This window comes from Morone saxatilis, unplaced genomic scaffold, assembly GCF_004916995.1.
Source record: "Morone saxatilis isolate NCDOM2014 unplaced genomic scaffold, NCSU_SB_2.0 Contig19, whole genome shotgun sequence".
Taxonomy (NCBI): domain Eukaryota; kingdom Metazoa; phylum Chordata; class Actinopteri; family Moronidae; genus Morone; species Morone saxatilis.
In genome coordinates, this window is record NW_023339751.1 from 24,110,321 (window position 1) to 24,122,537 (window position 12,217).

At 37.7% G+C, this 12,217-nt stretch overlaps 1 protein-coding gene across 1 annotated transcript; it reads right to left on the reverse strand.

The window, feature by feature from the left end:
- Nucleotides 1–1,373: 1,373 nt before the first annotated feature.
- fgfbp3 (fibroblast growth factor binding protein 3) lies at nucleotides 1,374–9,101 on the reverse strand. Its single transcript, XM_035663780.1, has 3 exons — nucleotides 9,064–9,101; nucleotides 3,578–3,857; nucleotides 1,374–2,201 (listed from the first exon to the last, which is right to left on the reverse strand). The coding sequence occupies exons 2-3, from the start codon at nucleotides 3,850–3,852 to the stop codon at nucleotides 1,757–1,759; spliced, it is 720 nt and encodes a 239-aa protein (XP_035519673.1). The 5' UTR covers nucleotides 3,853–3,857; nucleotides 9,064–9,101; the 3' UTR covers nucleotides 1,374–1,756.
- Nucleotides 9,102–12,217: the final 3,116 nt, after the last annotated feature.

The window sequence follows — 12,217 nt, forward strand, 5'->3', positions numbered from 1 at the left end:
GATAGGAAATCCGGGCTAACAGTGTGTATATCAGCTTGAACAAATAAAGATTCTGGAATTAGGCAAAATTTAAGGCTGATACCGGAGCCACCAGACATCCCCTAAGGATGCTTTAATTTGATAAAGAAAATAGAAGAGAATATATATTTAATAGATTTTTGTCTGAGAAATAAAGTCATAGTTTTTTACATAATTTGTCTTTAATCCCATTTTGTTATAAAAATCATGAGAAAATCATATCATAAACCCAGTGTCGTGAATTGTATCAAAATTGTTACCTTCCTATTACAAAGATATTCTCACTGATGTAACCAAAACACCATTTGGTTGTTATATCTGTAAATTCCATGATATTACTACATATCCATAAGTAATAATCTGATAATCAGAAAAAAAAAACATTCTTTTCATTTTAAGCATTTTTATTGTAGAATTCCAGACAGTGTTAACACTTATTTTAAAAATATAAAAAAAATGATGCACAGGTCTAACTGCCACAAACCACAACAAACAGTAAGCACATTGTTCTTACAAAACACTACAGTTCATAGAAAATATTAGTTACACATCACAAAAATAAGGTTAAACACATCGATTCAGCTAGTAATCAATAATCGTTAGTGATGATCATTGATTGATTGTTGTCCATCACATTAGTTTTATTTGTTACTCAGACACTTGCAACCTTACAATTTATACAGCTCAATGTTTCAGTTTCATCTGATTCAACATTTCTAGAGAGCAAAACAAACTACAACAAACTGTATATGACATAACACAACCCAAAGCTAAATACGCTCAATTAACACAAACTGCACTCAAATAAAATCAGATTGGTTTGTTTTCCTCCATTGAAATGCGTTTCATCTGTTCAACATCTGTTTTAACATCAGCAGATTGTCAGTGTTTGTGATGACTGAGAGGGACGTTTATAATGAATTGTGACAGGCAGTTGGGGGCCCCATTTGTGAAAAGGTCATCATTTATCAAAAGTCCGTGTTCATTTTATGACCAAAGTAGCTGAAACCTTGACTCCAAATATTCAGTTATATTTGAAAATGGAATATGCTTTATATTTGTGCAGCTCAAAGTTGAAGATAAAATCCAAAATATTTTTAATAGTGAGTTGCCTGGTGCCTCCCGTAAGATTCAAAAAAACAGCTTTATATACAGGGTTTCTGCAGGTTTCAACAGGTTACATCTAAGACCTTTTAAGACGTTCTTACGGCCACTATGAATGCACTTTAAGACCTATTATTCAACACTTAACATTTAAAAGCGAGACTGAAAAATGCAGCTGTATACAAGTTTTTTTTTTTGTTTATTAAAAAAAAACTTTTTGTCATATTTGCTGTAACGTTTACTTTATCCTGACAGTAATACATGAGACATATCTTTCTTGGCCCTGATTGGTTGTTTTGATTCAGGCCCGGTGGATTCTTCCTAATTACCTACAATTCGGAGCACTAGGAGGAGCCAGAGGAAGCTGATTTTTCACAGATTATCTGTCTTGTGTTCTACTGTCAGGATATAGTAAAGTTTCAGCAAATATGACAAAAAGATATTTTTATAAAAGTTACCTACTGTAATTTAACTCCACTAATCCAATCAAGACCTGTCAAAATCACATTTAAGACAATTTAAGGCCAGACTTTTTTAGAACCCCGTGGGCACACTGTATATAGGTTGTTCTCAGATTGTGAACTCGCGCCATCGTGTATTAAAGATGAGCTTTACATTTCCATCATAATTCCTGTTAACCCTCAAAAAACTTGACAAAGAATGAGCAGACAGAGTGCCATCCCTCGCTGCAGTAAGTCTGCACCGGCTCCATGTCGTTCACCAAGCCTTCCTCCTCAAACCCAGTCCTCTCCTCCCTCTTCTTCTTCTCCTCTTCTTCCTCCTCTTCCTTCTTCTTCCTCTGTTCTGCCTTTCCTCCGTTTGAGCTCTTGCTGGCTGACAGCCCTTTTTTCTTCCCTCCTTCTTTCCCACCCTTCCTCTCCTCCTCTCCACTGCGTTGGGCGAGCTTCATGTGGGCCTCGGTGGGAGACTTCTTGCAGGTTTTGGCCTTCAGGACTTTCTCTCCTTCGCAGGCGTTCTGCCTCTTCTTCAGCTTTCCCACCAGCTGCTTCCAGTATTGGCTGGACTTCACCCCGTAGGCCTGGCAAAGGTCTGGTTTACCAGCATACCGACACCAATACCTGGAGGAGGAGCAGAAGAAGAATGGAAAGGTTTAACAAAGACAAAGGTGAGTAGAAGTCAAGGAAGGAAATGGAGATAAAATGAAGAGTCACCTGTTTCTCATTAGTTTCCCCACCTGTAGAGTGTATATTCCCTGTGTTACTTCCCCTCAGTAACAGTTAGTCTTTGTCACTGTTGTTTGACTCTGCCTCTGCTGTGTACCGAACCCATTTTCTGGCATTTGGGTCCTATTTTCTGTGATCATGGCAATGTCCACGAAAGGTTACCCGTAGATAAAAACATCTCATACTAAGGTAAAAAATGAAAATACTGAAGACTAAATAATAATAATAATAATAATATATTTGCACAATTATGGTGATTTTCTTTTTGTAGAAAAAGTTAAGAAGCTAAGAAAAAAGATACCAAATCCAAGTGAAAATGTGGATTGATAGATATGGAAAAAATAAGTGTTTTTCAACATGAACCTAACCACACGTAGAACATGTGAGTCCTGAGTTTTGCTGCTATAGGCCTAAACTGTTGGGGGACTTCCCATGGTGCACTGAGCTCGCTCTCTTCCTCTCCTCTCTCTGTACATCATTTATGTTCGCATATGGCCATGTTACTAACTTAACTTCTTCCTCATAAAAAGACGTTTTTCCTTGCCACTGTCAAGTGCTTGCAGTTTAGACCTGTTCTATTTGTGTGTCCTGAAATAACTTTTGTTATGATTTGATGCTGTACACATAAATAAAATTTGAAATTGAATTTAAGATAGATCCTGCTAGTGATGAACTCAAATAAACTCGCTTGGATCAGCTCTTCCGTCTAAATCCTAAATATGTATCATAAATCTTCTCTATTAGGAAGTTGTCCAGATACTCAACACAGGTAATGCTTTGAATAATAAGCTCCAGTTTTGAGTCTCACTAAGTAAAGCCTCAAATTATTTAAATGATTGCAAATTACCATCATGTTGATGTAAATTTAAGGGCATTCAAGCGGAATTACATCAGTGTCCTAGTAAATGTATGTCCACAGACAAGCCGTTGCACTCTACAATAGGGCTGTGTATTAGCAAGAAAATGGCGATACGATACATATTACGATATAGGGGGTAAGATTCAATATATTGTGATATATTTCAATACTGTAAACAAACCAAAAATGTAGGAAAAGGTCATTGTATAAAGAACACACCAACATATGCATACAGTCTGAGTAAAGAGAAGTTTACAACACTGCTATCTAGTGTTTGGCGGTTTAAACACAAAAATCAAAAGATTTAAAAGAAAAGAACACCTAGCATTGAAAACAAAGAGAGCTGTATATGCTTGGCACAAATTTACAAACAGACATAAATATTTAATATTGCCGTTAATGCTTCTCTCACCTCTGCTGGTCTCCCAGTGTCTCAGTGCTGCAGTTCACCATCAGGCTCACCAGGCCTTCACCAGACGTCTGCCAAGTGCAGCGATGGCCCTCCTTCGTGGTCAGCTCTCCAGAACCGGGCACTGAGCGGTTTCTAGGTCTCTTGGCCGGTTGCGGTGACGGTGGGGGCTGGCGGGGTTTGTCGGGTTTCCCCTGACCAGGCTGCCGCTTGGCCTCTGTTAGGACGGGGAGGCAGAGGAGGAGGAGGAAGAGGAAACTGCATGGGAGGACACTCATCGTGGCTGGGAAGGGACATTTGGACACGTGAGGAAAGAAAAAGAGATATGTAAAGGTTTATTTTTTTTAAAGTCAACATTTTTGGGTCATTTTGATCATAGTTTTAGTTTTGAGGGACATGTACTGACGTGTTTACAGCTAACAAGCGTGGTAACTGAACAGTACCTGCCCAGCATGCAGGACAGTGTCTGAATTGGACCCAAAAATTCTACTCTCTATCTTAGTTTAACATGTTAGCGTGCTAATATTTTCTAATTAGCACTAAATACAAAGCACGTCTCATAAACCAAACTACAGTGGCTGCCAAACTCCTGAATAATGCCCTGTCTATAGCTAGCAATTGGTTTGTCTGCTCTGGGCTAGAAACATGGTAGTTCTACATGGTGGCCTCTGTGGAAGAAAAGCCGCTCCTCCATTTGACAAAAGTAGTTCATTCTAAGGTAACAAAAACCCAATGATTCAGATTTTCAGCTGATATTTTATGGTAATGGTAATCTATCCAGCAGTTAGGATCATTTTGTAATTTCACTCAAACTGATAAATGTAAGAAAATCTATGAAAAGTCATGGGATCACCAAAGTCATTAGCCTTCATCCTCTGAGGACCATTAATGTCTGTAAACTGGATCCCACATGTTCCGTAATGCAACTCATGGATGTATAAAGGTCTGGACATAGCGTTGGAATCATCAAATCCTTAAAAAAATGTATTCACAGTTTTTCTTTTATAATGTGGGCCAGTGTGCATCATGCTTTAAATACACGGTTTGGCCACTATGTCAAACTGGCTTCAAAGCCCGGTGCTGTTCCTGGGGGCTTGGTGCACGTCTTTTGATGAACCTTTCTTTCATGGGAAGTGCCCATGCCTTTCAAACGCATGTGTTTTGTCCCTAATGATGTCATTTTTCAGACTTTAGAAGCTGTCCCAGAGAAGACATTATACAACTGTTATATAGGCTGAATAGTTTTCTCTTTTACATGTAAACTGACCCTCTCCTCCTCTTTCTCCAGTGATTTAGAGAACAGTATTTATACAACTGAAGGTCAAAGGAAACGTTCACAAGCCATCTATGTGAGTATGACAGCTGTGTAAATCAACTGCATATTTTAGTACTCTGAAAGAGATCTTGAATAAGAGCTGCAATTAAAAAAAATTGACAAATGTAATTTAAATTAATTGTATAAGTCTTACTGTATTTGTTCAGCAATACTAATCTTTAAAAGTCTTGGACATGGGAATTTTTGATGCCTTCCTCATCAGTATCCCAGAGGAGCAGAATGTAGAAGTGGCATGACACGAGTGTTAAATGTAAAAAAAAAAATCAACAATGGACACAGAGTGGGGGTGTGAGTCTCTGTTAGCGGCTTATTGAAAATCAGCCAAGCGTCAGAAACACTCCCCCAAGAAGAGCCCAGACCGGACATGTAGCTATCAAACAACAGGAAGGGAGGGAGGGAAGGTGGTGGAGAGAATTACAGCAGAACTCACGGCTAATCATCATCATCATTTCCACATGCATTTGTCTTTTAGAATAGCTTAAGGATTTATGGAAGGGTAACGGGTAATCACAACCACAAAGTGGAGAAAAAAAAGATGATTAATACAAATAAAAATTAAATACAGCCAAAAATGAATTAATTAATTATTAATGTTGCTTAAATAAATATTATTAACTAAAATAAAGATCCATTAATTTTAAATTATTTTAACAAAATAAAAACACATGCAACAAAACAAAATTGAAGTTTAAAGTATTAAGTCAACACGGTCTCATTTGGTAACGCATGTAAGTAATGTAAGTTAACTAATGTCAGGTACGATTTGAAAGTTCACAATCTTTTTGTAGTAAAGTTATCCTTTATTGATCCCTGTAGGGGATCTCTCCAATTGAGCCACATTATTAAGAGTAGCAGGCAGCCACTCTGCGACACCCATAAACACCCCAGGGGCGGGGGGTCGCAGGGTTGCGAGGCCTTCTTGATTTTAAGGTGTGGAAGAAAACTTCAATAATATAGATGGTATGCCTATATCTCAGCATATTGTTCACTTCTGTGAAGAAGCCGATTTAGTATGTAGGATTGTTTAAAGATGATAAAATAAATATATAATACAGACAGAGAATTGTATAAATATTTCTCTAAACAGGAAATAATCTGCTCAAAATTCATCCAAATCACTTGCAGTTAGTGAGTTCACTGTTTGGGTTCACTGTACAGGTTTGAATATTTAATCTGAAATATCCAGAAATTAGTCACTCAGTCAGTGATAGAAAAGGGGTCCCATACGGAAAAAGGTTGTGGGTCGCCTTCAGTGCAGGACGCCATGTTGAACCGCCATGTTTCTACAGTAATCCAGAATGGACAAACCAATACTGGCTCTAGCTAGGTCAGTTTGTGTTTTTTGGAGGCGAATAAAAGGGAGTTGCAATCCGCAATTACACCGCTAGATCAAGGTTCAAGGTTATTTTATTGTCATCTACGCAAGGTTGTAGAATGAAATTTAGATCTCGTTCTCTTTATGCTACTTTTAAAAACAAAAAAGAAATTGATTGAATCATTTAAAAAAATCCTAATGATGAATTGTTGAGGAAGAATGAAAGGTCTTACACATTAGACCTTTAGTTTTGCCCACACTGTTTCTCAGCTTAGTGGTTGTGTCTTTATTCAACTGCATTTGCACTCTAAACTAGACTAACTAAATTAGGTTCTGTATTAATGATTGAAAACATTCACATCCTGTGCATCATGGTGCCCTCGGGTCGGTGTATAAACACTGAACAGGTTGCCTCCCTGCACCAACATGTCGTTAACTATGTGATACAGCGAGAACAAAACAGCTTGTGTGGTGCCATAATTAATCCCATTAATAATAATTTAAATTAAATCAAAAGTACATTGTGCTCCAGAGCATCGTGTTGTTTTTGTTTCAGTTGAAAGCAAACCGAACAAACAAATGGAGGATAATCATTTTTAATATTTATATTTACATTGGGAACACAAAAACCAACCAAACTGTTTGTTAATCCTGCACTGGATGTACCAAGGCAGCTACAGTTCCCACTGTGCTCAGTGAATTGCATGATAAAAATGTTTCAATCACATGGTGTGTTATTGCAAATTAAGCCAATGCCACCAGGAATACGCAGTTCTGACAAGTTCTGCAGGTTTTGGAACGTACAACTCAGATTTTCCGCTTACCATGTTCACAAATATAAAATCAAATTAAACATTAATCTATCATTTGTTTTCTTATGTTACTAGTTTACCACTAGACAACCTCTTTTTTTTTCACAAAATATGTTTCCTACACAATAAAAGTCCTTTCTTGTTTTAGTAGGCAAGATTTTAACATCCTGACACACAAAAAACATACATGCCTTTTTTGTTTGGGTGGCAAGTGAATGAAGTACCACACAATGGCATTGTACACAATCCAAACTAACATTCATATTTCACACATTTTGTTGTGGTTGAATACAATTTGAAAGAGAGATTCATCGTCTATCCTGTCACCTAATGAGCTGCCTGCACTAAATGTAAGCATCTTCCTTGTTGCTGCCCTAACCCTTCATAGTATAAATACACACCACCAAATGCATCCTTTGTATTTCTCACAGTCAGTGTAATATTTAACATCATAGTTCAAGTTTACAGTAACACTGATATCTAACAGTTGGGGGTTTAAATATAAAAAATAAAGTGTTTTTTGAGAATCAATACAATATCACAAAAAGAAATATCACGATACAATATTTTTAGATGTTTTTCTTACAGCCCTCTAAATTACAGTAAAGAAATTACTGATTTTGAATAGTGATACATTATCATGGTATAAAGATGATAATCTGCTCTGGCCTGTGCGGCTTTAAAACATAACACTAATAGCTCATTGTGCATCTTGCTCTGCAAGTCAAGTAAGTATTTAATTCATTTTAGTGTCTCACTAAGTATAAATAGATAATTTATATAGATATAAAAAATATTTGTAAAATGAAAAACATTTTTGTGTTATGTGAGCCTGAAGGGATCTGATGTTCAATAAAACACAGATATTCTGTCAATATAACAAAGATATTCTGTTCTGAAGAGGTCTGAGGTGACTGTCGGGATTGCACAGTGTTGGTGTAACATTCAGTTCTGGCTGAAAGAATCAACAAAACAGAAAATTATCTGGCAACAATACAACAAGGTGCAAATCTTTAAAAAGAAAAAAGTCTACTATTGATTTCTGCAGCTGTGTTATCCATATATTAACATTTTCACATTAAAAATGTTAATTAATTAATAAATAACCTGGTCCAGAGGTTGCACTATTTGGGTTTTCTTTTTCCCTACTAGACCAGAGTGTTTCCATGCAAAGCACTATTATGTATATAATGGTAATCACAAAGAAAGTTATTTAAAGGCCCTGGAAGTCAGATACTGTGCCTCTGTTTAAGACATATGGAGAAAGTTCTATATGGCATGATGGACAGTCTTAAACATATTCTGATAATATGGCAGCCATTTCTAGGTCATCTTGCTCAATGTGACGCTGAACCTGACCAGCAGAAAAATCCAGTGCGCCGTCCACCTCTCTCATTGAGTGCTTGTGCTAAGAGGTGTTGTGCTAGTGATGCAGCAGTGTAATTAATTATTTACTTTAAATATGCCATGTTTTTTCTGTCCTTTGTTTCTACTTTGTTTTTTGTTTTCTGATAAGTTTGTTTTCTGCACTGCATCTTGGAAAACCCCATAAAAATATTATTAAAAAACTTTATATATAGTCAACTTTATATATAATAGTGTCCCTTTCTCCCTCTCAAATTTGGTACAGTAGGATTTTAGGATTTTTTTACCCTTTAAAATATTCAGGATTTTTTTTTTATGTTCACCATAAAAACTGGAATAAAAAACAGACAAAAATGACAGATTAAACAGATCTCAGTCACTCTTCTACTGCAGCATTTTAACGAGAGTTCCCGGGAGATGAAAAACAAAGACGCACTGCACCAAAACAAAAATAATCCCCTTTCCAAGCACACCCACCCCCCACTCCTCCAAATACACCCCTCATCAATAAGTCATGACAAAAAACAATTCTTTCCTCGTTATGTGCGTCACTCTAATATTTGGTCTAACAGTTTTAGGAAGAAGCAGAGATGCGGAGTAGTTTAGTGTTCGAGGTTTGTTGTTTAGTTGTTTAGTGTGAGCAGAGGCCCGGTGTTCTTACCATGTGACGCTCCACGGCTCTGAGTCGCTGTGAGAATGTGGGGGCCACGAACACTTGGATAAAAGAGGGGAGAAGACAAGGATAAAGGAGGAGGGGGAGGAGGAGGGGGGTAGGGGGAAGTGGTGGGGGGACTATACGAAGAACTGCCCACCCAAAACCAAAGGCACCTCCCACATTCACCCCTCCTGACAAAACCCTATATATGTTTGTGTGTGTGTGTGAGAACAAGACAATGGACACACTAAAGGTTTCTCCCTCTGTGCGACACTGATGGCACCTCAAGTGTTTTGATGCTTCAGTGTCATTCAGCTCTCACACAAAACGCTTCTTTGTGCATCCCTGGAACTCTTTTTATAAAGAAGATACTGTAAAAGCTTCAACTGCAACTCGACTTGATTTTATTTTTATCTTGTTGAAATTTTGTTGTACATGTGAAGGCACCAAACTTTTATTTCATTTTAATATGCATAGTACGTATATTTAAAAAAACAACATGTTGCAACCCTGTAACACTCAGTGAGTAATACATACGACGGTCCATCTCCGTTTGCCTGGCCTATGAGTCGCAGTGTCACATTCTCATTCCACGGTCAAGTTAGCAAGAATAAATAGGCATTTGTTTTCAAAATAAAGCTCACAAGTTATGTCCCTTGCTTCATCTTCCCCTTTTAATCTCAAAGGAGAAACTACAGTGGCCACGAAGTAGGTGAAAAACACAAACACCCCTATCTAGAGCCAATGTTTGATTTGTCCCTTCTGGGCTGTAGAAAGATGGTGGTTCAACATGGTGGACTCCATGGAAGATGACCCATGGCGTCTAACGATATAAAAGATTTATAAAAGACTAGATCCTAAGGTAAAAGAAAAGCAAAAGATTCCTATATTCAGGTGATTATACACTAATGAAAACATATAAATATTATATTCCATGGACTGGACCTTTAACGCTAATCTGTGGTTTCACACAAGACACAGGACTTTTACTGCCCCTTCCTACATGCATGTACATACAGACATTAAGAATTTACAAACCAGTAAGTCCAGATTGTTTCTGCACAGTTTGTGTTTCTTAACTTTATATTTACCACTTCCTGGGTTGAGTTTTTTCACCCACACCATGTTTGAATTTGGGCAAACAAATGTGAGGTGTGTGAGTGCTAGAGCTCAATGAACTCTAAAAGTTTGGGAAGTAGAAAAGTTCTGAATCTGAAGAAATTTAAGATTAAATTTTGTATAAAAGTTACACACACCTTACACACATACACATGTAAAATTACCTAAAAATGCCTAAAAACAACAACATAACCCAAAGTAAATTAAAAGCTTTCTTCAAACCATTTGCAGTCTATATGCATGGTTTGGTTTCACTTAGACAAGATTAACACTCTAAGAAAACACAACTGTTCACTGGCATTTGTCTGATGACTAGACGCAATCAAAATTCGTTTACTCCAAGTTGGGATCATATTGGCTTTGGCAATGAAACAGGACTGTTTTTGTTGGATTATTACTGATTCCAGGATTACAATGAGGCTTCTTGGGTGAGTTGGCTCAATTTTATGATTGCTTGCTTGCTAGTTTGAGGCGCCGATTGTGCCTGCTGTTGTGATTGTATCCCAAAAGCGATTTGATCAATAAATAGACGAGAGTCCAAGCTTTCCAATGATGTATGGTATGGGTACTAAATCCAACATGGCGTAATGTAAACAACACGGGGGCGAGGTTGACATAAGAAAAGGTTAACACTGGGGAGGGGGGACGAAAGAAAGCCAGACAGGTAGAGAAGCATAATTAAAAAAAATTACAATTAATCATTAACAAAAAATATAAGTAGAACCAGACGGATGATGGGAAGTGGAGTAGGAATAAGGAAGATGGAGAAATGGAGCCTGGCATGGTGTCATAGGGATACATAAACTAATCTATGCACACAAATGAGTATTTTCCGATCTCCAATTAATTTCAAAGCTACAGTAGCCGTTAGAACTGAAGTCATGGGTTGTTGAGGCTGCTCCGGTCAGTGAGGGGGTGTTTACCGGCAGGCTAACAGCTGTGTTTTGATATTGAGATGCTAAATCCATTCCTTCATATTAATAATGCACGCGTTATCAGATTCAATACATACACATAGTCCTCTCCAATACTCTTTTTCTTTTTTAAGCTGTGACGCTACAGCACTTTGGAAGTTGTTTCAGCAATACTGGCGAGCTTAAGCTGCTCTCAGTTGGGTGCACATATACCATTATGTATTGTACTGCAGTGCAATATAAACAGTAAAAGTTTATAGGCCATGGACAATCGTATCTAAATGAGCTGCTTGGGTTTGCTGCAGTATTGTTGTGATTTTGGACCAAGATGCTTTGATATTATAGCCCGACTGATACTTGGTTTATGAGGCAGATATTAACACAGTTTGGAATTTCTGAGCTGCAATATCTCATTACTTATTGGCCAACATACACAGCAATATTCTTCATTCGGAACCCTATTAGGTCACTAGTCCTCCTGGGGTCCACACAGTAAAAACAACCAACAATTTAAAATAAAAGCATCAATAGATACGTAAATATATATCTGCAATAAGCTAATATTAACCTATATATCAATCCAGCAATATTGTTGCTCAAAATATTCATTTGAGAGCACAAATGAGTGAATCCTGTGCACCAATTATGATTTTGTTTTGCCCTGTAGATAGGCAAGGAAATATAAACCAATTAATTGTGAGAGACAAAGGTTCCAGATGAGTAGTGAGAAGTTGGAAGAAGAAGTAGTGACACATTTAGAAGCTATGGAAGGATGAAAGAAGTGTGAGATGCTAGATGGAGGAATTAAAAACAAAGGGGGAGAGAATGCGGTTTCTACCCTGCCATCCACTGATGGACTCAGGAGGACACACATGCCTTGGTTCTGCTGAGCCTGAAGGACAACTGGAGCTGTTTATTGCTAAATGACTCTCTCNNCATCCCTTTTCTCTTCCCTACTCTCCTTCTTTCTCTCTCTCCTTCTCTTTTTCTGTCTCCATCTCTCTCCATCTGTTGGATACTTTGCCACATCAGCTGTTCTCCAGCCACACTGAAATGACCCCTCAAGGAAACGTAATCCTCGTTGTGTATGTGTGCGTCTGGCTGTACACGCACACACATAAAATGCT